Here is a 25,348-nt window from a genome sequence, read left to right as displayed (position 1 = left end):
CACCGGGAGTGTGGGTGGCGTCGCCTGGCATAGCCAGTAGTATTTGACCCCTCAGTAAGGTGTAGCCATGATCCTTCTATCTCCACACAATGACCTGAGGCCAAAGGGCTGCTCTGGGATGGGATGGGGGACGTGGGCTATACCTTTGTCCCAACTGTAGCAAGAGCTGGTAGTGAACGTGCTCTCACAGCAAATCTAGGAGGTATAGTGCCAGCTCGTGGCCCAGCTAGGTATAATGTCTTGAGCCACTGTCACCTCCTCCCACTCTCAGTGCTGCTTAGGCTCCCAAAGTCCTTAGGGTTTTGTTTTTTTTTTAAATTATGTTGAGCACTTGAAAAAGGGTACTCCCTCTGGGTACTGGGTACTTGTTTAGCTCAGAGTTCTTTTGTAGCCATTCTCAACCATCGGGGCCACAGTTTCTCCCTCATCTTTTTTAGGAGAGGGTGGGGTGGGAATTGCTGCCCATAATCTCTTCTCCACATCCCTCCAATGTGGCTGCAGTATGTGCACTTGCTGGTACTAGAACAGAATGAACGCTCCCATGAACCAGCTGCAAGGTAGTTATTCAGATCAAGACAAACTGCTTCCTCCTTCGATTTGGGCAGCAGCTCTGAAGTGGAATTTGGAAGAGAACAAACTGTGCTGTAGGGTGGAGCAGATACGAATGGATGGATGCTGAATCATGATGTACTGGCTAGTACAGCAGAAGTCCTAGCTTGGTAAACTGATACTATTCATAATGGATAAATGCTATAGGAAGGAGCAAATTATTTGGTTTTTAAAAATCTTTCTTACTGCTTTGTTTAAAAAAAATCATATTCTGTATTTGTGGAGCTTAACTATTATTAATCAGGACTCTAGATGCATCTGAAATATCAGCACACACTCTATCATAAAACAAAGCGAATGCCACTGAAAGGGAAAGGGCAAGGTCTAAGTTCACCATCTCATTGCCTTAAAGATTAATTATTACTGAGGCTACAAAGCCAGGTGTTGCAATGCAGAGGTGACAGTGAGGGAATGGGCAGAAATAAACTCTCCCTTCAGAATGAATGACAATATGAAAACTTCCCACAGCTCTATCTCCTGCATGAATAGAAGATGGAACAAGCCTCATCCAACTCTTAGCTACAGAAAGCCAAGATAGATACAAGAAGGAGGTACTTTCTCTTTCAAAGAAGCCCAGTTTCTTTTTACTGTGTAATAAAGACCCTTCTTCACACAAACTGGCAATATGGATACTGAACTTCCATTGGGAATGGACTAGCTAACACACAACACCTCACATTTTAAGCCTATTTTACTCAATCCCAGAAAGTGTTTTTTTTTTTTAAAAAAAGTGGCAGAGTCACTTTTGTGAATGTAGGTTCAAAATAAATCCCTCCCATCCTTTCCCTCCCTTATTCAAACCAAGGCACTCCTTTATCAGTGCCCACAGCAAGAGCCAGATAATAATAGCTGACAATAACTCTATAGGCCTTCTTCCAAAGCAGCTCTGCCAATGTTAGCTATTGATTCAACTGATTTAGGCAGCAAAATGCTCAGATACTCCAAAAAACTCTGCTCTGATTTACTGCAGTTGGAACTCCAAATGTGACAGACAGAATCTGCACACTCTCTAGCCATACTGGCTGCGTCTACACTAGTGTTCTCCTGCACATTTCCCACAGCTGCATTAGCCCCAGTTCAGCTCCACTGCTAGTGCAGACCGGCTGCCAATATTTTAACCACCATGTAATCTAAGCCTACTCGGAGCACGTTTAGAAATGTTTAGCATTACTTCTGACACTCATTTCTTCTTTTATTATTTACTATTATTGGTATTGCAGTATAGCGCCTAGGAGCCCCAGTCTCAGCCCAGGACCCCATTGTGCTAGTTACTATATAAACACAGAACAAAAGAGCTTACAATCCAAACACTGAAATTATTGTGCTTTTATTTATTTTCTTTTGTTAAACTGAGGCAATAGCACTGGCTTGGTATGTAACAGCTTTCAGTAACTGACTGGAATTTTAATGGTATTTGGAGGGCCAAATCCTGGGCCCTAAAAAGTCAGTGACAAAATTTCTATTGACATTAGTGGACTGAGGATTAGGCCTTGGGTGAGGTGTTCGATCAGCGGCTCTGAAGACTAAATTTCTTCTGCTGACCTACAGCATTGAAAGCCTGAGCAGGGAGGACCAGCTGCACCAGCGCAACTAACAACTAGACAGAGCTCTGGCACAGAAGGAATGCTTCCATGCCCTTTCATGCCCCACCCTGGATGTGACAAACTGGCTTTCTAAAGAAAGTAGCAGAAAGGATCACTGGGGTCCCTTTATTTCATAGAATCATAAAATATGAGGGTTGGAAGGGACCTCAGGAGGTCATCTAGTCCAACCCCCTGCTCAAAGCAGGACCAATCCCCAACTAAATCATCCCAGCCAGGCCTTTGTCAAGCCTGACCTTAAAAACTTCTAAGGAAGGAGATTCTACCACCTCCCTAGGTAACGCATTCCAGCGCTTCACCACCCTCCTAGTGAAAAAGGTTTTCCTAATATCCAACCTAAACCTCCCCCACTGCAACTGGAGACCATTACTCCTTGTTCTGTCACCTGCTACCACTGAGAACAGTCTAGATCCATTCTCTTTGGAACCCCCTTTCAGGTAGTTGAAAGCAACTATCAAATCCCCCCTCATTCTTCTCTTCTGCAGACTAAACAATCCCAATTCCCTCAGCCTCTCCTCATAAGTCATGTGTTCCAGTCCCCTAATCATTTTTGTTGCCCTCCGCTGGACTCTTTCCAATTTTTCCACATCCTTCTCATAGTGTGGGGCCCAAAACTGGACACAGTACTCCAGATGAGGCCTCACCAATGTCGAATAGAGGGGAACGATCACGTCCCTCGATCTGCTCACTGTGCCCCTACTTATACAGCCCAAAATGCCATTGGCCTTCTTGGCAACAAGGGCACACTGTTGACTCATATCCAGCTTCTCGTCCACTGTAACCCCTAGGTCCTTTTCTGCAGAACTGCTGCCTAGCCATTCGATCCCTAGTCTGTAGTGGTGAATGGGATTCTTCCGTCCTAAGTGCAAGACTCTGCACTTGTCCTTCTTGAACCTTATCAGATTTCTTTTGGCCCAATCCTCTAATTTGTCTAGGGCCCTCTGTATCCTATCCCTACCCTCCAGCGTATCTACCTCTCCTCCCAGTTTAGTGTCATCTGCAAACTTGCTGAGGGTGCAATCCACACCATCCTCCAGATCATTTATGAAGATATTGAACAAAACCGTACCGAGGACCGACCCCTGATTTACTTCCTTTCACCTGCTAAACTCTAGCGATTCTAACCACAGGGGCTGGATCTTTCTCTCAGAATTACTCTCTTGTCCCCCACAAAGAAAGGTAGAGGTGTGGTGGGGTATGTGTGGTGCTGGTGACTTCTACAACAATAACCTTCCTGGCCGGCCTGGACCCTGTGGAGAGACCTCAGTGAAGTCTGGGATCTGTAGATGGCGAAATGATGCGCTGTGTACAGAAGGGGAAGAGTCAAGCGGGATGCACCTTTTACTCCCCTCAAACCAGTGAATTAGAACAGTGGACAATTAATACAGCATGAGGCTGCGTTAACTTCTATGTAGTTCTTCTGTGCCAGGGAAGGCAACTTCAGGAGGAGTGGGATCCTGGAGGAAGCAGCAACTGGGGAAGTCCTTGACTACATGGCACCAATGGAACCACACTGCCAGGGAGATGATGGGGCTGAGATCAGAGGTCCCCAAATCTAGCATGTAGACACAGGACCTCCATGCAGATAGCCTGGGCCTGCTGGAGACCTCAGGAGATCTGTGGAGCATGCGGGGCAGGGAAGCTGCTACTTCAACCCAAGGACTGATACAAGGAAAGCTCCAAGGGGGAAATCATTGATCTATCTATGCAGATGCTTATCCTGGTGCCCATCACTGTAGTTTCTGACCATCTTCCATCCCCACGCCACCTTCTTGCATGGGTGTTTCCAGGGGAGGGGAAATCCAGGCCAAGTGGTTATTGGCCCAAGAGTTTATATAACTGCTTTTAAAAGTTGCCACATCCCAAGCAGGGCATCAGTGGCATCTTTGTTCTTTACAGAGGGGTTCATTGCGGTGAGCAAGGGTTGAAATTACCTCATTTTTATGCTAGTTGTAATGTTCTGGATGGATTACCTTGAACTACTGTTTCCTTAACTGAAAAGCAAATAACCTCCTGGCTTGGTTCCCATGCTAATAGCCAAGCTGCCTGACTAACCCACAGAGTTTATTTAATTTTTCTTTCCCTAGGGTGTTGAGTACTTTCCTACAGACTTTAATCCTGCTGCCTGCCTGACTTAGTTACCTCACACCAAACAAAAGAAAACAATCTGATACTCCACAGCTCAGTGCTTAGCAAAAGCAATTTGGAGAGAAGGCTTCTGTTAGAGCTGCACTGTGCACACACAGGGCTAAACGGTGGCATTTAGCCCACGGTAGGATGCACTTCGGAGCCATCCCACCCCAAGCAAAGTTCAGGGAGATGCAATCCCACCCTAAGCTTCAAGATGTGCAAGGGAAGTACACAGCTGCACCCACCTTGAGGATGGCACAGCCTACTCCTCTCTGCTGATCTGGGGGCTGGGGGAGGGAGGGCAGAGGTGTGTGTGTGTTTTGAAACCTGTCTCTTCTCCCACGCCTCCTTTGGGGCAATGTGCACCACGGTGGTACCTAGAAGAAGCAGCCCCTGTATTCCCCTGAATGCAGGGACTGAGACTGCCCTTGGGCCTTGCAAAATGCACACAGGTTGGGCTGGAGCGGTGGCTCCTTATGCCATCATGCCCTTCTTCCCAAGTGCTCATGCATAAGGAACAAGAACATTCAGATTTAGAATGTCTGTCGTTCCCCTTATTGGATCTGATTCTGCAGTTCACAAATCTCTACACAGACTTGCTCACACCTTCGCCGGCTGCACCTTCATCCCCGTGTATGTAGACGGACGTGCTAATTCTGCTTGAGCTACTGTACTTAAAGGTACCTAGGGGCAGTTTGGGCCGCGGTTTAGGCTAGCTACCAAGGTATATACCCAAAAGGTCTGGGAGGGTTTGTATTCAGGCAGTTAGCCTGAGCTGCCACCCATGTTACCCCCAGCTACAACGCTATTTTTCATGTGCTAGCTTGAGCAGAGCTAGTGTGTGTCTGCGTACCTGAGCTGGAAAGCACGCTCCCAGCTGCAATATAGATGTACCCTTTGCGTGGAAGAAGTCACTCTATATAAGACACCAGGCTTTACATGCAAACGACTGCCATTTGCCAGAAGTTCATATGCTTTGAAAATGCTGAGTGAATGCAGCACAACCAAAATTAAAAAAAAAAAAAAAAAAAAAAAAATCCCTGATCTACCCATTGATTTTGTGTATCAGCGTGAATGCTGCAGACAGACACCAATAGGCTGCACATTTTGTAAGAGGAGCTTCATTTAACACCACAGCAAGGTACCAACAGCTATGATTTCTAGAAGCTTCTGTTCAACTGACATGAAAGTGAAAATGGAAGATAATGGGACTTTCAATGAAAGTAACATATCAGACAGAAAAAAAACACAACCCCCCCCCCACTGTCAACCAGATCTGTGAAGGAAGAAGGCCTCCCTTTCCCCCTCATTCCTAAAACACTCTTACTGGGCGGGGGGCCAATAAATAAAGAACAGTCTTGCTGGAGAGATAGCCTAGTAGCTAAGCAAAATCTACATGCCAAAACCAAATATATTTAGTGTTTCAGAATATGAACTAGCTTTTGATTCATGTTGGTTGACATGGTAACAAGTGGAGTTCTTTCTATAGAAAAAGGGAGAACAAAAAATGCGAAAAGACAGACAGCAGGTTTGGGTTTGGATTTGGATTTTTTAGGTACACAGTGGCTGCAAAGGAAATCCATCTACCAGTGAAAGCTCATGGTTCTTTAAAAGCAGAGCTTTGCTCCGGCTCTGCTCCAGCTCCAGGCAAAAACCTGCAGCTCCACTGCTCCGGAGCTGCTCCGCGCTCCAGCTCTGGGCTCCGCTCCAAAGCCCCGTTTAAAAGTGCAATTAGTATAATACACTTTAAAAATTCCTTCCCCAGAAAGAAGTTCACAGAATGTCTTGGAGTACTCTAAATCTCTTTAGTTGCTTCCTAGCTAAATTCCCTTGCTTCTAAATTAAATGTTTCTAAGCAGTATCCTAGAGCAAAGCTTCCTGACTCATGTGGGAAACTGCCGAACAAAAAATCTCTGTGAATCTGAGTGGGGCATGAATGGTTGAAACTGTGACAGCAAAGTCTAAAGCTGGCTTGGGCTTCCTGAACGATCTGTCCATTCCCCTCTCTGACCTCAGCACAGTTGGAATGTGAACCTCAGAGACAAGCACTTGGGAATGGAGCTCCCTGTTTATCCACAGCTAAACAAACTATGACAAGCCTCAGCTGAGAGAGATACTGTATTATAGTTAAATAGAAATGTTTAAAATCTTGCCCCTGAGTGCTTTCCGTTCAAATGTGGAATTTGGTAGCAAATCCACAACTTACAATTAATTAATCTGGTAATTTAAATAGCAAATATTTTCCAGATGAATAAAGGAATTTCATGCCCATAATTCCATGTATCAAATAGTCTGCTGACTAACTCTACATTTTCTGGGGAGTACTATTGTTGTTGTTTAGATTCCAGTAGCATCTAGAATGTGCTAGGCATGCTTCCACCCATGAAGACACAACCCCTACCCTAAAGGGCTTATAATTTAAGAAGCCAAGAAACATATGAACGGGAGGGAGAGGGATAAAACATACAAGCAGTTATATATATAGCCTTGAATGCCCCTTAATGTAGTCAGTATTAAGTTGCTAACTTCTTGTATGCATCACAGTAGAAATGGATCTTGAGAATGGATTAAAAGGGAGATAGTGTAGTTGCCATCTGAGAATGTGATATAACACAAAATCACAAGGGAAAGAAGAAAAGAGTAATGGAGATCCGAGGGGAAGAAAGCAAGTAGTTGAGGGCTGGAATTCGTGGGAGGGAGAGAGAAATAGACCACGCTGTCAGGTTCTGTCCTAGTGTTTATGTGCCTCCCACAAAGGGGGATATCTGAGATTGATGTGTCTACTCTTGCAGCTTGGGGTACGAGGAGGAGACATACTTGCACTAGCAGTCATTGAGCTTGTGCACTAAAAATAGAATGTAACCACCAGAGTGCAAGTGGCAGGAGGGGCTAGCCAGCCCGATTACATACCTGTCAGAGACCCCGAGTATGTACTCGTGGTAACTAGCCCATCTTGCTGCTCTCACAGCCACGGCTACGTTCTATAGTTAGCATGCTAGTTTCATCAGAGCTAGCGCAAGTACGTCTCCTTGAGCTGGGAATCGCACTCCCAGCTCCAGGTGTAGATGAACCCAATGTTACATCAGACAACCAGTGATGGGTGGGATCTTTGTGCTACAGTGCAACACAGAATGATGATACACTGAAGACGAATGAGGAGGAAGGGGAACAGCTGACAGAGAAAGAAGGCAGCTTCTGATAGTTTTGCCTTCCAGCCCCTGGAATAGCAGTCCTACTGGAGAAAGGGAGGCATTATTTATTTAGCACCTACGGCAGTCAGCATGTTAAGAGCTTAATCTGCTTTCTGTTGCCCTGATCTGAGATTTCAGAAGCCCGACATGTAGAAGAAAGGTAGCTAAGCAGGATTGCAAGGCCAAATCCAGGACTAGCCCATGGCATGTAGGATAGTTGACAAGCTTGTAATTCTGCTTCTTATTCAGGAACACACTTCTACACCAAAGAAAGCTTATGGGAGAAGCACGGTCATTAGCTAAAGCATACATAATGAAACCTGGGACAAAGAAACGTGGATCTACAGTGTCAAAATGGATTTAGGGTATGAATTCATGTATCTTATTAGAGGCTTTTAGCACACAGGACAGGCAGAGTCATTTAAGAAGGAAAGGGGCCCACATTTGAGTTTAAATTAAATACAGTAGGCTAGATGTTCAAATAGTGCAAACCAGCATAAACTGATTGAGGTCACTGGAGCTATAACAATTTACAGAGGCTGAAAACCTGGTCCAATTTATTTTGTAAGCATTGTAACAGAAGTAGAGCTGCTAAGTAATAACCTAAGAATATTGAGATGTAATACTGCTATAAATACTGTAGGAACTGATACCTAATAATCTAAGAATGTTGAGATGACAATTTTAGGAACATGGTATGTGATCTGTTCAGTGAGGGGAAGTTATTGTGTAATTGGGTTAAGACTTTCCTGTATGAATGTACTGATCTAGCTTAAGTGGGGACTGGGGGAAAAACAAATAGGAAGACGACAATGGCCCAGATATGGACACCCCAGCACACATTTGCAAGGCAATGGGCAAAGCTATCTACTTCAAGGATTTTTAATCCTGTATCCAACAAAGTTGCAAGCCTTTTTCTGCCACGACTAGGAACGAATAGATCAAAGGGCTACAAATTGTTGGGGGTTGGTCCTGCTTTGAGCAGGGGACTGGACTAGATGACCTCCGAGGTCCCTTCCAACCCTGATATTCTATGATTCTATGAAACAGTTAAAAGATGACTAGTCTCTGGGACACGGAGTGATCACAAAGACTAAGCAGCTTTTAAAAGGAGACAACCTATGAAGCAGGGGGAAAGAAATGGTTTGTGAGTTAAGAGAACAAATTATGCAAACCCTAGAGGTCTCAGGGGGGCCTTTACGAAGCTTAGAATCACCAGCGTCCCCATGTGAAAAATGGTAAATGCCTAATAGGCTAGACATACATGTAGTATGTTTTCTAGTTTTTAAGATATGTTTTCTCTTAAATGCTTTGGTTCTAAATAGGTAATATTTTGCTTTAAGGAAGCTGCCTGGTCATGGTTTACTATTGTCACTGCTCCTGGAGGGAACAGAACTGCACGGTCTGAGCCTAAGTCAGGCCTGCTGAATTAATCATGGTGCATCACTGGGGACTGCAGCTAAGGCCTGGCCTGAGAATGAAGGAATCACATGATTCCACCCCAAGAGAGAGGTGATGGCTAAAGGCTTGAGACCTGAGAGGAGGTGAGCGCACAGAGATCAAAAGGGGTCAGAGGTGCAGTTAGCCTTGTTACTGTGAAAAGTATGTCATATCTGGTATTATCCTACATGTTCTTTATAGGATTTTATTTATATAACAATGTTAGGCAAATCATTTACATGTAAATATTTTCATAAATGGCATATTTTGAGTGTTGTTAGAAAAATAAAATGTGTTTTAAAAATAATTTAAACTACAAAACTGTTTTTGTGCTTCTATGACTGGGTCTTCCTGGTATTTCATATCAGAAACTGTTTCTCAAGGCCCACTTCCAATTTTCAGCTGTTCAGTGTTTTTCTTCATCGAGGAAAAAATAACATTCCATGAAACTGCTGTTTGTTCAATGAAAATGGCCACTTGCCCAAGCAGCAGGCAATTTGCAGAACTGATCAGCTATTATCTTGATGTCACTTCATTTAAAGGGAAGAATGTATGGAGAATTTTAAGGAAATAAAAAAGCAGGTAGTGTGGCCAAGCAGGCATGGGAACTGTCATTTTATTTAGATGTGGTCATAGCTAAAAATGTAAACTGTTGCCAGAGAAGTAGCTCTTTGTTTGGCATTTACTCCTTGTAGGGCTCAAAACCTATATGGGTGTTTTTCTCCCCCTCACTTTACAAGGTTATATTAGAAAATAAAAAAATTAAAGAGCAAAGAACTTTCACATAGAGCTGCTTACAGCTTCTACAAATGCTTCTGATTAAAGTCATATGAGTTTTCGAAAGCAGAATGCAAAAGATTGGACAGCCATCCAGAAATATTGAAGCTCTATAAAGCATATTTTCAAAAATAATTAGGTACCAAATTTGTCCTGTCTTAAAATTGTAACAGTCTAACTGAATCATGGGTGCTGGAAGGACTGCAAAATGGGGAGGAGACACGGGGTCACAACGCCACTCAAATTTGTCCTGCCCACCCCACTATCATGACAACAGAGGAGGGGTGCTGCCGTTACTACACCCATCTTCAGTCAGGAGCCAAAAGGGGTTGGTGGAGCCCCGAGCCCTTTCTGAGTTCAGGTTCTCAAAAGTGTGCGTTGGGGGGGGGGGCTGGTTCCCCCTTGTTTAAAGGGGGAGGGTGGAATGACCATTTGCTCCCCCCAGCACCTGTGGACTGAATATATTTTACACACTTTAAAAAAGAAAATCTTTGTTTCAATTGCCAATAAATCAAAATGGAAAAGCAGTATCTACTACAGATAAATGCATACTGAACTACCAAACAGGCACTTTACACAGGACTCTTTTCACAAATGCCAGTACTTTTCAAAGTTCAACATTCTCATTAGCTGTCTGTGCAGAAAAGAAGATTTAAATCTTACCTTCACGTAATGGATAAGACGCTCTTTTATATTGACTTTATAGGTCTCTATACCCAGTTCCTTGGCCAATCGGAGGATTCGGTTTTGTGTAGGTCCTATATATGCTCCACCTACATCTACATAATTAACTTGCTTGTTCTGTCAAAAGAAAAATTGCAAGAATCAGAAAGGCTAGAGGATGATCTGCAGCAGAAAGCTCTAAGAACTGGAAGGTGGTCTTAGATATTGCAGAATCTCTACAATGACCTCTGTCCTACACCCATTGTGGTCAATGACAAAACTCTCATTGACTCAAGCAGGTATAGGGTTGAGTCCTTTAACTACAGAATTCAAGAAGCTCTATTGTCTCACTGTTCATTTCCTGATAGAGCAAAGAAAGTTAGCGCTGGATTCTCCACTGAGGTCTAAGTTATGTAGTTATTTACACTTGTGCAAAACTGGTGCAAAGTGAGTGTCAAACACTGCTAGATGCATCCGATGAAGTGAGCTGTAGTTCATGAAAGCTTATGCTCAAATAAATTTGTGCCACAAGTACTCCTTTTCTTTTTGTGGATACAGACTAACACGGCTGCTACTTTGAAAACTGCTAGATTAGAATTCTCCACGCCTTAACGCAGTCATGCCCAAATGTCAATGAGTAGATGAGGTGCAAAGCAGTGGAGAACCAAGCACACAGTTCTGATAAGGAGGGTTATGAGAGACATGGAGGACTATTACACATGGTAATGCTATCATGACAGTTTGATAATTATTTTCAGTATTTCAATATAGTTTCCCCTATTATCTTTTTAATCATTTGAGGTCCTTAGCATACAAGATGCAATGTTAAAATCTAAATAAATGGCCGTTAAAAAAAAAAATCTATCCCTACCTTTTCAGAATCCATATTGTACTGTGTTTCTGTACTGAAAGAGAGGCCCCCCCACAATCCTTGCAGAAGGTTTCCTCTATTAATATTTACAAACCGAAAATAGATCTGGTAGCAAAGCTTGCCATTTCTATCTAGGTACTTACATGGCCCCTAGCTCTGCTGTGTCTGAGCACCTGTATTTGAAAACAATAATCCTGTGTCTGAGCACCTCTTGTCTGAGCAAGAGTATCTGAAAACAATAATCCCTTCTGCAGCACCACGGGACTGGGACGTAATACAGTGTGAACATGTAACACTGCTGCATTAGTGCCTGGCAGTGAAGGAGCTCCATGCAGAACTTTGAACAGCATCAGATACACTTGGGAAGAAAGCAAAAAGCAAGACACACATACTATTGTTATCAGGCTGATTTCCCAAGACAATAATTCTGTTCGATTTTGTTTATAGCAAGAGTTTTAAATCAAGTATTTTTAATGTCATAGAAGGATGTTGTTTATGTGCTGGGATTTGAAGTACAATGGTTGCTATTGAATATTAATATTTATCCCCAGTTACCACTCAGTGGTGTCTGACATAATTAAGCATCTCTCTATATTTAGATTCAGAAATAGCTGCAATATTTGTACATCACAGGGTGGTATCTCAGGTAAATGCTTATTTTGTTAATGACAACCAATGTAGTTGGGAAACAAAGTAAGTGAGCTGTAGTTCACGAAAGCTTATGCTCAAATAAATTTGCTAGCCTCTAAGGTGCCACAAGTACCCCTTTTCTTTTTGCTGAGACAGACTAACACGGCTGCTACTCTGAAAAAAGTACAGTACGTTTTTGTAATAGTTTTGTTACAGACAGCCTTATAGGGAAATGGCATTAAAAGAAACCTCTGAGCTGTAATGACAGAGCCTTATTGAATATTAATATTCAAGAGCCTTGATTGAAAACTTTCACAGATCTGTGAAAGTTTTCAGTCTTCTACTGGATTGTACCCATGTAGAAAGAGTGGCCATTTGCCCTAAAACACCACCTTTGGTCCTTCCAAACATACATCTTTCTACAATATGATCCTGGCTGTATACGGCATTTATAGCAACCCTGTATTTTCTGACATCATAACAATACCCAAAGAGAACTAGCTATTATCATATTGGTCTGGCAACTTCCTTCCACCGGCACATGTATATAAAGTAATAATGATTTGGACTCTCCTCTGCAATGGACAGAAGTCTAACTTGTATCTGAAGGAGGAAGGGAATAGTTTCAAATTCAGTGTCTGATATACGTTAAGCGCACTGGCAACCACTGTACATGCCACGTAATCCAAATGAGATGTAGTTTTTAATAAGCAACCTTTACATTTATACCCATTTTAAAGATCCACATCATTTAGAACCTCTTCCCATCCTTAGCCCTATGCGCCCACAAAATCAAGTGTTACTGCTGTCAAAAAGCACTTACCTTAACCGTGAAAGTCCTTCCTCCAACTCTGTCACGGGCCTCTAAAACCACAACACTAAGCCCAGATTCAGCCAGCAGCTTGGCTGCTGACATACCTACAGGAAAAAGAGAAACCATCATTTTAAAGTATAAGACCTATTCAGAGCAAGAAGAGCTTTTTAAAAACAACAAAACTGTGTGGTCAGAACTTTCCATGCTGTCTCCAGAAGCCGTGAAAAGCTTTAGCACCCTATTAAATGTGAAATGCAATTTCACTACAGAACCATCTGGTTTACATTAACTTTGAGTTCTCTGTGTAAAAAACACTGGGACAGATAAAATCCCAAAGACTCAAGCTTCATTGTCCAAGGTTTTAAAAACATATTAAGATTTTAGACAACAAAATATCTGCTATTCAGTGCAGGGACTGTTTCTTTCTATGTGTTTGTACAATGCCTGAAGAGATATAGGCCCCCCGTGTTGACTGTAGCCACTAGGTGCTACAAATGATATATAGAATGACATCTCCGGAAAGCAGCCTTTCCTAGTTCTTCTCTCTCCCATCAACTCTCTGTCTCACTCCCTGCCACTACCCCCGTCCACAGTCAGAAGTACAGTACATTTGATATAGGGATTTATTTTAATGCAGCAGGGTTTGGCCCTGGCAATCAAATTGGCTGAATGTGGATGCTTTGCAAGATAAATGATTTTCTCTTCCAGATGATCTAATTATGAGAGCATATGATGGAGATCAGAGACACAGAAAAACCAATAGGATAGCAATCCTCTTTATATTTATGAATGTGAACCAAGATTGTAAAAAACAATCACAAGTTTGTCATTAACCCATTGTTCCTTAGGCCAATTTGGCATAGAGCAGCTTCTTTGTTTTGTTTTGTTTTGAAGTATCGGAAAGATAGTCTTAGCTTTCCAATAAGATACCCTGCAGAAAGGAACAGTAATTTAATATTCATGCTGATCATACTCTTTAGAGATGTGATTTAAAAACCACTGCTTTTACACACACACACCCCTCAAAAGGCCAGATCATATATCATTCTAATGCTATGGGTGTAACTGTGTGTTTGCATTTGTTCTGAAGACAAAATGGAGTAATCCCTATAGCCCTTGTCCAGATGATACTTTATTACATAGGTAGGAAAAACATTCATAAGAAAAAAAAATCATTCTCAGAAACCAAGAAAGTTAAAATGCCCTGTTGTTGCACAAATGAAATATGTGATTATGTGCAGCTGTGCTGGTAGAAGTTTGAAATACTGTACTGAAAAAAATAATTGCTAGTGAGAAGCTTGCAAAAGTGTCTAACTTGGGTGTCTCCAGTTTTTCCCTTTACATTCCACTTTCACCACACAGTTTCTCATTACTGCTTATAATTTGGTGCATTTGAGAAAATGATGAGAAATGCTAGCCCATTAAAGAGGATACATTTGAGCAACAACAACATTTATTGTATCAGGAAAGTGGTGATATCTGAGTTAAGGAGGAGAAAGAATATTCCCTTCTGGTGCTTCCATTGTATTGTCTCTAAATGTCAGCTGTGCTGTGAGGTTCATTGACCCATGAGGTTCCTTTCTCCCCCTGTCAGTGTCAGAATTATGCAGGTTTAGCTCAGTATAAAGGGAAAGAAAAAGGGGAAACCCTACATAGGTGACAGCTGAATAAAAGGTATCATAGAGCTAAACTATACCTTTAAAGCATAGCTCTGCAATAGGGGCAGCGCAGAGACACTGCCTCACAGGGAGCACTAAGAGAGGGATCTCAGAGATACAGATGTCTCCTTGAGCAGCTTGGAGCATGCCTACTGCTAACACCCCTTAACCTGGCATAGCACACTCTGCACTAGTTCTACTCTATCAGCAGGGGGAGGGAGGGAGGTGGAAGACCTTTGGGGTGCTGTGCTTGGCCCTGTATGTAAATTGTGTATAATCTAGCCCATAATGACATTCCAACAAGACAGGGTAAAGAACAGGGAAATGGAGCACAGTGTTTCAGTCTGATTCTCCAAGCCTTAATCACGCTGGGTAGCACCTTCCTTGCACACAAACAGCCTCGTAGACTTCAGTGGAAGCACTCCCGTGACTAAGGTGCTAGGCTTCCTTCCTTTTGCGCCCTGTAGTAGCTGGTGGCCAGCACTGTGGGGAACACATGCTGTACCTTTTCCAGGAGGCTAGTAGTTACTGCATCAGTGTGTTCTCCCACCACCCTTGCAGGGATTCTCTCTGCTTCTCTCCGCCACAAACAGAATGCCTCCAGCAGCTGGTGCTGGAGCAGTGCACCACTGCATTCTCTACCCCCACTAAACATAGCTGAGACTATAAAAGCCACAACAGAGACGATAATTTGGACCATGTTTTCCTATATACCACTTTTTGGGGGGTGCCAAGTTTAGAAATTAGCAGTGCATTAGCTGGTCTGGTGAGCCTGCCAAGAACGTGCCTTGTTTATTCTCAAGCTGTAGAAGTCCACTTGTTATTAAATCAGGATAAACAAGGCAAGACAATTTGTACAGCCTCCACAGGGGTTTCCATGGCAACCTGAAATCAAGTTCCATCCATTTGAAGACACTACAAGAAAACCGTATTCCAGTTAATTTTTGTCATGCTACTGGAGGCCCTAAATGATTCCTGTCACTGCCTTCATTTCAGAAGAAATAGCAATAATATCAACCAAAGCAGTCATCAGACGTAAAACACAAGATGTACAGCGTGCACTAAACAGTAAAATTAGATAAGAGGAAGATAAATTAATGTCAGCCTGCAGAACACAAGCCAAGTCTAACTGGTGAAAAATACAGCTGCTTAGAAAGTATACAGCTGTCAAGTAACACTGTATTTGGCTTGCAGATAGAAGTCCAGAAAAAGCTATTTGCAAGCACAATAAAATTAACCAGGCCTTTTAGCTCATAGGGTAGGAAGAATGATCTAGTAGATAGGGTATAAGACTCAGACTCAAGAGATCTGAGTTCAATCCTGGCTTAGCCACAGACTCCCTGTGTGAGTTTGGGCAAGTTGCTTAGTTTAGTGCACTTTGTGCTTCCACTCTCTGTCTGTAAAATGGAGGTAATATTTTCCTACCTCACAGGATTGTTGTGATGATAAAAATTCATTAATGACTGCAAAGTGCTCAGATGCTATTCTGATGAGGTCCATGTAAGTAGACTATTCAGTGTAGCTCTCTACGGAAGTATTCATTTTATCTGAAATTTGTATTAGACTGCCAAAATCAGTATATATTGTGGACATTCCTTTAATACCTGACCTTCAGAGTTGCTGGTGCATCAAAGAGTCTAGAGTTATGCCATAACCAGAAGGAATAATTATTATTTTACTTACAGATAGCACTTTCCACCCCGAGAGACCCAAAGCACATCCCAAATGATATACACAAAAGATCACGAGAATGCAGCCACAGCGAGACCAGAAAGCAGCACCCTGGTGGACTATTAGCACACAGCACACTGCAAAAGTTTGAGGAACAGTGCGGTGCAGAGGTAACTATTTTTCTATCTCTGATATCACAGCACCAGGCAAAGAATATGTCTGAAACCACACTATCAGATCCAGAATTACTGGATGAAATCCTGACCCTATTGAAATCAATAGGAGTTTTACCATTGACATGAATGGGGCCAGAATTTCACCCAGTGTTTTCAAAGTTACTTACATCAGGAACAACCGTAAGCCTGGAGACAGCTATTTGACGTTAAAGACCTTTAACCTGAAAGAGCAGGCGTTGCAAGTGCCTAGCCTCATGCAATAGGTAGCTAAACTTACTGGTCTTTCAAGACACATATGACAATCTTCAGAAGTTCAAGAGCTAGAAGCCAGGGCTTGGGGCTTCAGCCCCACTCCTGCTGAAGCCCCAAGCCCCAGCAGGTGCGCCCTGCAGGGCTGAAGCCCCAAGACCCCCTCCCTGCTGGAAAGAAGCCCCTATCCCACCACCTCACTGCAAGGTAGAGGTCCTGAGCTCTCCCCCACCCCAAGTCTGGTAGGTCAAGAAGAGGGGGCTGCGTGGGAGGCTTGCAAGCTGCACTTTAATGGTGAAAGCGCCGCATGTGGCTTGCGAGCCAGTTTGGCCACCCCTGTAATAGGCTGAGAAGCAAAGTCTTGTCTCAGTCATGAATCTCTTTCTTTCCAATGGCAGCGCAATGGCCTATTTGCTGTACATCCCTGTGTCAGACTATTCGCAGCCTAGCTTCTCTGCAACCTCTATGACTGTGAGATTACATCTTGGGAAATCTTTTTAAAAACATTACGGCAACGCAACAAGTTAAACTACTGTATTGGGGGAGGAGGGGCATATGGTTATGGATGTAAATTTTCAAATAATACTCATGGATTTTAGGTGCCAGGCTTGAGGAACTTTAAACAAGAGTGGTTTTCAGAAAATGCTGAGCATCCAACCCTCCCAAATCAGGTCCTTTTAAGGCTTCCCAAGCTGGGAACCTAAAAATTAAGACACCCAAAATAAATTTTTTCTACTGCATGCATCCGATGAAGTGAGCTGTAGCTCACGAAAGCTTATGCTCAAATAAATTTGCTAGTCTCTAAGGTGCCACAAGTCCTCCTCGTTCTTTTTGCGGATACAGACTAACACGGCTGCTACTCTGAAACCAAAATCAATAGTCACTTTTCAAAATTAAGGCTATCTTTTTGTTTTTTAAATACACAGAGATAAATCTCTTTCACCTGTCAACCTCTTTGTCTGTTCATTTGTTTACTATAGGCAACAAAGAGACCAGCTTAAAAAAAACACTGTAGGCTATTATTTCTTAAAGTATTATGACAATTCACATATTCTACATAAAATTAGCTACTAACCCATTGTAGCAGTAGTTTGGCTCAGTCTGAATGAGTAATAAAAGGAAAAAAAACTCTTTAGGGGGTTGTCTGCAATTTTTCCTGACCTTAAGGTGTGAATATTTCTTTTTTTATTCTCCTAAGATTTATCAGTTAGCAGTAAAGTAAGGCAATTATCAATAAATCTTTATTACATTAAAGTTCTACTATAACAACATGCTAGTGCTGTGATTACTTTTACTGCTTCAATGATGGCAAATCTAATTATTTCCACACACAATTGAGAAATTAAATCTGGCAATGGTCACCTTAAACTCAGCTCTCATTAGTCTAATAGAAATCTTTGCCAAGCAAATGTGGATGTGCCAATCTGAGCTGCAACACATTTCCACCATATCCTGAGGGAGAAACTCTCTCCTCTCTTCCCACTCCCATTTCCCTTTTAATGGAGATTGGTTGGGTACCACAAATACACATTTAAGTGAGTTGTGCCTGATTTTCTTCTCCGTTACACTGGTGTAATTTGAGAGTTACTTCACTGACATCAGTGTGGTTACACCTGGTATAAAAGATTGCAAATGAGAGGAGAATCAGGCCCATTTTTCTTTTCAGACTGTAAAAGGATCCATCTGAGATCACTGAAGAAAAACAACAAACAAGAATGAAATGAATAAATACATTCATTTCAACCACTACCTTTTTTCACAAGAGAGCAAAGCCATTTAGGAGCTGAAAAAAAATGCTAACTACCATAACTAAGCTAAGTTAATTTCCTCTTTTCAATCTCCCTTCACCCAGAATGCTACTAGCTTTCTATTTGTCTGAAACTTTACTTGTTCTTCCTTATATCCACTGACAGTTTAGGCAATATTAAGGATGAGGGTTCATTTAGTTTGTGATTTTAAGATCACTGGTTTCTACGTTTGTCAGTGTTAGTTTTCTTGATCAACTCATTTCTCTCAATCAAAAAACCCACCCTCTAATTGATTCATGGCATAGTTTTCAGAACAATGCAGAATAAGTGATCTCCATTTCAGGATACACTTTAACTGGAAAAAAGAAAAGGAGTAATTGTGGCACCTTAGAAACTAACAAAGGTGCCACAAGTACTCCTTTTCTTTTTGTGAATACAGACTAACACGGCTGCTACACTTTAACTGGAGGCACTCTACTCCAATACGATTCAATAGCACTATTGTCTGAACCATTTAAATAGATGAAGACCCTACTTTGAGTTGGGCAAAGACAGTTTCCCTATGGGCATCATTAGAAAAATCTCAATGGGCAAAGGAAAATGAAAATTCTATTCCTACGATGCCTTCTTTCTCACATGCTCATCCACTGTCATTTAAAGTCCAAATCTCCCAACACTAAATACAGTATGTTCCCCTCAGTTTATTCATTTCTGTTTGTTTTTGTGCTAATACGAAAGTTAGTATGGAGACATGGAGTTGAAATAAAAGTGTTATTAGCTAAAAATATATATTGAATCTCTACAGCGTGGCTTGTGGGATCTTCTGGGTATTTTGTGGATTTTCTACAGAAAACCTTGCTAAATGTCTTTCTGAACACACACAGTCAATCCTGCGTATTAAATGATACCCTTCAGATGAGTATTTATCAAAAAAACTACTATTGCAACATTATGGTTGAGATCTTAGTTGCACAAAAATCATGTAAGTCAGAATCCAAGCACTCAAAATAATGTGCCCTTGACTGTATGGATTATTCTATGGTATTTGGGGAATATTTCATAAACACTGGATACTTAATATACTGGCTGGGATAAATAATACACAGAGGATTCCTCAGATATATAGTTAACAGGAATATATCTTCCTATGTGGGAATTTAAATAACTTTCAGCTAACACAAAGATACAGTCCAAAATTCAGAACTCAGGGACATGATATAGGTTTGTGAAACTCTGTTAGGGAGTTTGAGTCCATTAATCAATAAATCCAACTCATCCATATGCATAAATTTCATCAGTCATATGACAGATTTAATGGGTGCAATAATCTTCATTTAATAAGTAATCCAAGATATTTCAAGTTACGAATGCAGGTCATATGTATTCTCTCTTTTATGTCATTGTTTTAGAACAGTGGTTTTCAACCTTTCCAAACTAATGTACCCTTTCAGGAGGCTGATTTGTCTTGAGTACCCCCAAGTTTCACCTTACTTAAAAAGTACTTGCTTACAAAAATCAGACATAAAAATACAAAAGTGTCACAGCACATTATTACTGACAAATTGCTTACTCTCTCATTTTTACCATATAATTCTAAAATAAATTGATTTGAATATAAATATTGGTACTTATATTTCAGTATGGTACTTGAACATGTTTTTCACTTGTGAGCCTTGTCTGAAGCCCAAGCCCCAGATGGTGGGGCTGAAGCGTGTAATTTAGCTTCATGAGGCCACCTTTGGTGTGCGGCCCCAAGCAATTGTCCTGCTTGCCACTCCCTAATGCTGGCCCTGCACTGCGAACCCCCCAACCTATCCCATGATTGTTGTAAAACCCTGATCTAGATGAGTTGAGTACCCCCTGGAAGACCTCTGCATATCCCTAGTTGAGAAACACTGTTCTAGAACACCGTGTGTTAGAGAATGCAATTGAATGAAAACTGCTGTATGAAGAACATTTGGGGACATTTCTTTGTCTCTTGTACAAACAACCATATCAATGACATTTGCACCAAGGAGTGTATTTATCCTAACTGAGAAGCACGCCACATGTTACAAAATGCTATAACCAATATGCACCCATTAAATACTATTACTGGGCTTTGCGTAATTTGTGACTACAGCAGTTCTGAATGAGACATGAAAAATGGGAGGCAAATATTATGAGCACTTCTGCCCATACTGAATAGGTGCAGTATGTTGGGTATATCCATTTGATTCTGCAGTTTCTGCACAATGTTTTTATTTTTCCCATAATGATAATCAGATTGCTAACTGAACACCATCAGAACTAATTTAGGGTGATCATCACCTCTGAAATATGGTCACTTCTTTGGGTGTCTATATACAGATTTAGGTGCCTAACTTTAGGTACCCACATTTAAAAATGTTCACCAATGACTATCAGGATCTATATTATGTTTAGGAAAGAATTATCTAGGAGCATGAGCTGAACTGGATAGCTATAGCAAAGCACATGGTAGATGAAAAAAAACCCCCACAGAAGTAGCATGCATCTGGTAATATGAGTTAAATATTATGGGCCAAATTCTGTGTAAATCTAGGAGTAACCCCAAAGAAGCCAGTGAAGTTAACACACATTTGAACAGGTGTCACCAAGAGCATTTCCAAACATAAATGGAAAAATCAGAACCACCACGTACAAGTTGAGACCCATTTCCTATAGGAAACTAGTGCTTAGAACTATATCAACTTTATAAAGAATGTAATACCTTCAACTGTACATAATAAGGTTTTTAATTCCATGAAAGGATTCTGGAGATGAGCTAAACTTTGAGAAGGATACTTGAATGGCCCATGTTACGAGAACAACAATCAGGCATTGCATAGGTCAGCCCTTGGTTTTTTTGCAATCTTTAGTATATTTGTTTAAGAAATATGCAAACACTTTTTTCCTATTGGAGGACACTGTATGTAATTTCATATAACAACAATTGAATATTTCTGTGTGTGTGGATTAATACACCATATTTGGGGTACTTGAAAGAAGCTGGATTATTTTACTACGAACAAAGATTTAATTTTCATGAACGTTTCTCAATTCTGGTTGAAATTGTTACTGTATTTGTACTAATACTGCTGTCACCCCTTCATATAATATCTGAAAACTCAAGTACTTTATTAGGCATATTAGCCAGGCTTAAAGGATTTATGCAAAGCAAACCCAAACATTCTAAAACAGTGTTTAATTCTGATCTCTGGCATTCCTGTGCAGCTCTCACTAAAGTAAATGGGAGTCATTCACAGGCACATGGAGCAAGAATTTTCTTTATCATATAAAAAAGTGTGTGTTCAAAATATTGTAGCAGGTGAAATGTGAAAAGCCCAGAATTTCTGAGGGACCCAGGCTTCTAGCAAGGACATCTTTTCTCAAAGAAAAAAACCCCGTTTTAACTGTCACACTGTAATTTGGAAAGATCAATGTTAATCAAGAAAATATAAACTACATCTGAGCTGCAACCATTTAAAAATAGTGTTTGTGTCACAGTTGAATGACAGATTGAATTGAACCTATCCTAAACCTTGGCCTACACATGTGAAAACAATAACATTAAACAAGAGCCATCTAGTTCACACACACACACCGTTTTCTTACTGGCAAGACAGCAGTAACAAAGTGCAAGAGCGAGATATGCATTAAGAAACATCTGAAATGACAATAAGGGCACCTTCTACTTCTCTTGTAACTTCTCAGAAGTGAAAGACAAACTCTCCCCATGCCTACGATTCTAGTCTGTTTCAAAAACAAGAAAACCAAGCCAAAACTTTTATCTCCTGGCCCCATTCAGTTTCATTGTACAGTGGGGTTTACACGCCATTTCATTACATTGTACCTAACTAGGGTGCTACATTATTTACTAATATTGACACTGCTGTAACTTTACAATTCTATGAAAAGGCTTCCCCACTTAAAATCAACCGATGGTTGTGGTCAGCCTGTTGGGACATTTGATAACTGACTCACTGAGTTGCTGCACTGAAAATGATCTCTTTCCTCAAACCAGTAACAAAGACTTCCACATGCACTGTAAAAAGAAAAGGAGAACTCGTGGCACCTTAGAGACTAACCAATTTATTTGAGCATAAGCTTTCGTGAGCTACAGCTCACTTCATCGAATGCATGCAGTGGAAAATACAGTGGGGAGATTTATATACACAGAGAACATGAAACAATGGGTGTTACCATACACACTATAAGGAGAGTGATCAGGTTAGGTGAGCTATTACCAGCAGGAGAGCGGGGGGTCGGGAGGGGGGAACATTTTGTAGTGATAATCAAGGTGGACCATTTCCAGCCCTTGACAAGAACATCTGAGGAACGGGGGGGGAGGGGGGGGGAATAAACATGGGGAAATAGTTTTACTTTGTGTAATGACCCATCCACTCCCAGTCTTTATTCAAGCCTAAGTTAATTGTATCCAGTTTGCAAATTAATTCCAATTCAGCAGTCTCTCGCTGGAGTCTGTTTTTGACGTTTTTTTGTTGAAGAATTGCCACTTTTCGGTCTGTAATCGAGTGACCAAAGGGACTGAAGTGTTCGACTAGTTTTTGAATGTTATAATTCTTGATGTCTGATTTGTGTCCATTTATTCTTTTACGTAGAGACTGTCCAGTTTGGCCAATGTACATGAGAGAGGGGCATTGCTGGCACATGATGGCATATATCACATTGATAGATGTGCAGGTGAACGAGCCTCTGATAGTGTGGCTGATGTGATTAGGCCCTATGATGGTGTCCCCTGAATAGATATGTGGACACAGTTGGCAACAGGCTTTGTTGCAAGGATAGGTATCAAGTGTTCTTACAACTACAATACCCACCTGCTGAAGTGAAGAAAGAGATTGACGGAGCCAGAAGAGGACCCAGAAGTCACCTACTACAGGACAGGCCCAACAAAGAAAATAACAGAACGCCACTAGCCATCACCTTCAGCCCCCAACTAAAACCTCTCCAACGCATCATCAAGGATCTACAACCTATCCTGAAGGACGACCCATCACTCTCACAAATCTTGGGACACACGCCAGTCCTTGCCTACAGACAGCCCCCCCAACCTGAAGCAAACACTCATCAGCAACCACACACCACACAACAAAAACACTAACCCAGGAACCTATCCTTGCAACAAAGCCCGTTGCCAACTGTGTCCCCATATCTATTCAGGGGACACCATCATAGGGCCTAATCACATCAGCCACACTATCAGGGGCTCGTTCACCTGCACATCTACCAATGTGATATATGCCATCATGTGCCAGCAATGCCCCTCTGCCATGTACACTGACCAAACTGAACAGTCTCTATGTAAAAGAATAAATGGACACAAATCAGACATCAAGAATTATAACATTCAAAAAACAGTCAGAGAATACTTCAATCTCTCTGGTCACTCGATTACAGACCTAAAAGTGGCAATTCTTCAACAAAAAACTTCAAAAACAGACTCCAACGAGAGACTGCTGAATTGGAATTAATTTGCAAACTGGATACAATTAACTTAGGCTTGAATAAAGACTGGGAGCGAATGGGTCATTACACAAAGTAAACCTATTTCCCCATGTTTATTTCTCCCCCCCCCCCTCAGACATTCTTGTTAACTGCTGGAAATGGCCCACCTTGATTATCACTATAAAAAGGTTCCCCCACCCCCGTTCTCCTGCTGGTAATAGCTCACCTTACCTGAGCACTCTCCTTACAGTGTGTATGGTAACACCCATTGTTTCATGTTCTCTGTGTATATAAATCTCCCCACTGTATTTTCCACTGCATGCATCCGATGAAGTGAGCTGTAGCTCACGAAAGTTTATGCTCAAATAAATTGGTTAGTCTCTAAGCTGCCACAAGTACTCCTTTTCTTTTTGCAGATACAGACTAACAGGGCTGCTACTCTGAAACCTGTCACATGCACTAGGGCAATCTTCCAAACAGCAGCGTGATAGTGCCAAGGGAGACAGTTCCGCTTCTGACAAAAGGGGACAACAGGGTTATTGCTGCTGAGAGGGGAATGGTTGAGACCCTAAAAAAGGAAATATGAGCCCAAAATGAGAAGTGGAGAGAAAATGTATAAAGCATCCTGCTCAGACAATCTATTATCAGAGATACTTACTCCAAATAGGTCACAAGAGTGCTTTACCCTACACTCCTTATAAGATCAGTTAAGTAAAGGGAAGCCTAACCTGGGCTGATTATTGCAACGGACACCTATGCAACACATCAGTATCAATAGAGTTCAGTCGGGAAAACATAACTCCTGACATTGCAACAGTTATAGCTGTTGCAGCATGATAGAGGCAGTTACAGTTTCCTTGCCACCCGACTCACCGGACTGCGATGCGGCAAGGCTTTCACCCATTGCCTTGGGGGGCATCACATTTCAGCTTGCATACAAAACTCAGGACCACCCGCAGTGCAGCTGCACCTTTTGCTTCTCCGCTGTGCCAGGTCTGAATCAGGGTCAAGGGGCCTGTGACGATTTTGCCTCGGGTTTGCACTTTCGCGAGGGCTAAACAAGGGCACCCATCAGGCACACAACCCGTTGCCATCCCCAGGGCGCGGAACTCAGAGGCGGCGGGGGTTGGGAATGGGGGGGGGGGGTAAATTACAGCCCTCTCCTCTGTAAAGGATGAGTTACAAAGGCAGCGAGCCCCCAGCCGTGACACGCCAAGGGCCGCACTGACCTGAGATGCCGCCCCCAACAACGATCACGTCGCATTTCTCGCTCATGGCTATGGCTCTGCCTCGGCTCCCGGAGCAGCTGCCGCTCGCGCCTCCCTCGCTGCCGGCCGGAGTCTGACAGCGGCGCCCCCGCGCTCCCGGCCCCGCCCGCCGCCCCGCCAATCAGGGCCCCCGCCGGGGAGCGGCCCGCCGGAGGCGGGGAGCCGGCCGCCGGGGTGCGGGGAGGGGGCGCGCCGCGCCGCGTGTCAATCAGGTCCTGGGAAAAGCGGGGCGAGCCCCCCCCGCCCTCCGAAGCGCCCCCTCCCGGACTGTCGTGGGAAGGGAAGACACCGGCGGCCGGTCTCGCGTCCTCTTCTTCCCTGCGGGGCGCGGCTCGGGTCTCCTGGGGATGAAAAGTTCCTTCTTGCTGGGGCCAGGGGAGCGC

General features: G+C 42.5%; 1 protein-coding gene across 1 annotated transcript in view; it reads right to left on the bottom strand.

Moving 5' to 3' along the window:
- Nucleotides 1-25,061, bottom strand: part of MAOA (monoamine oxidase A) — a 42,146-nt gene extending 17,085 nt beyond the window's left edge. The window contains exons 1-3 of the mRNA XM_074969162.1: nucleotides 24,927-25,061; nucleotides 12,736-12,830; nucleotides 10,412-10,549 (exon numbers count right to left, since the gene is read on the bottom strand). Of these exons, the coding sequence (XP_074825263.1) occupies nucleotides 10,412-10,549; nucleotides 12,736-12,830; nucleotides 24,927-24,972 (279 nt within the window). The 5' untranslated portion in view covers nucleotides 24,973-25,061. The remainder of the gene's footprint in view (nucleotides 1-10,411; nucleotides 10,550-12,735; nucleotides 12,831-24,926) is intronic.
- Between the last annotated feature and the right edge of the window lie 287 nt (nucleotides 25,062-25,348).

This window comes from Natator depressus, chromosome 1, assembly GCF_965152275.1.
Source record: "Natator depressus isolate rNatDep1 chromosome 1, rNatDep2.hap1, whole genome shotgun sequence".
Taxonomy (NCBI): Eukaryota; Metazoa; Chordata; order Testudines; family Cheloniidae; genus Natator; species Natator depressus.
Note: the sequence above shows the minus strand (reverse complement) of the source record. Positions and strands in the feature narration are given on the sequence as shown.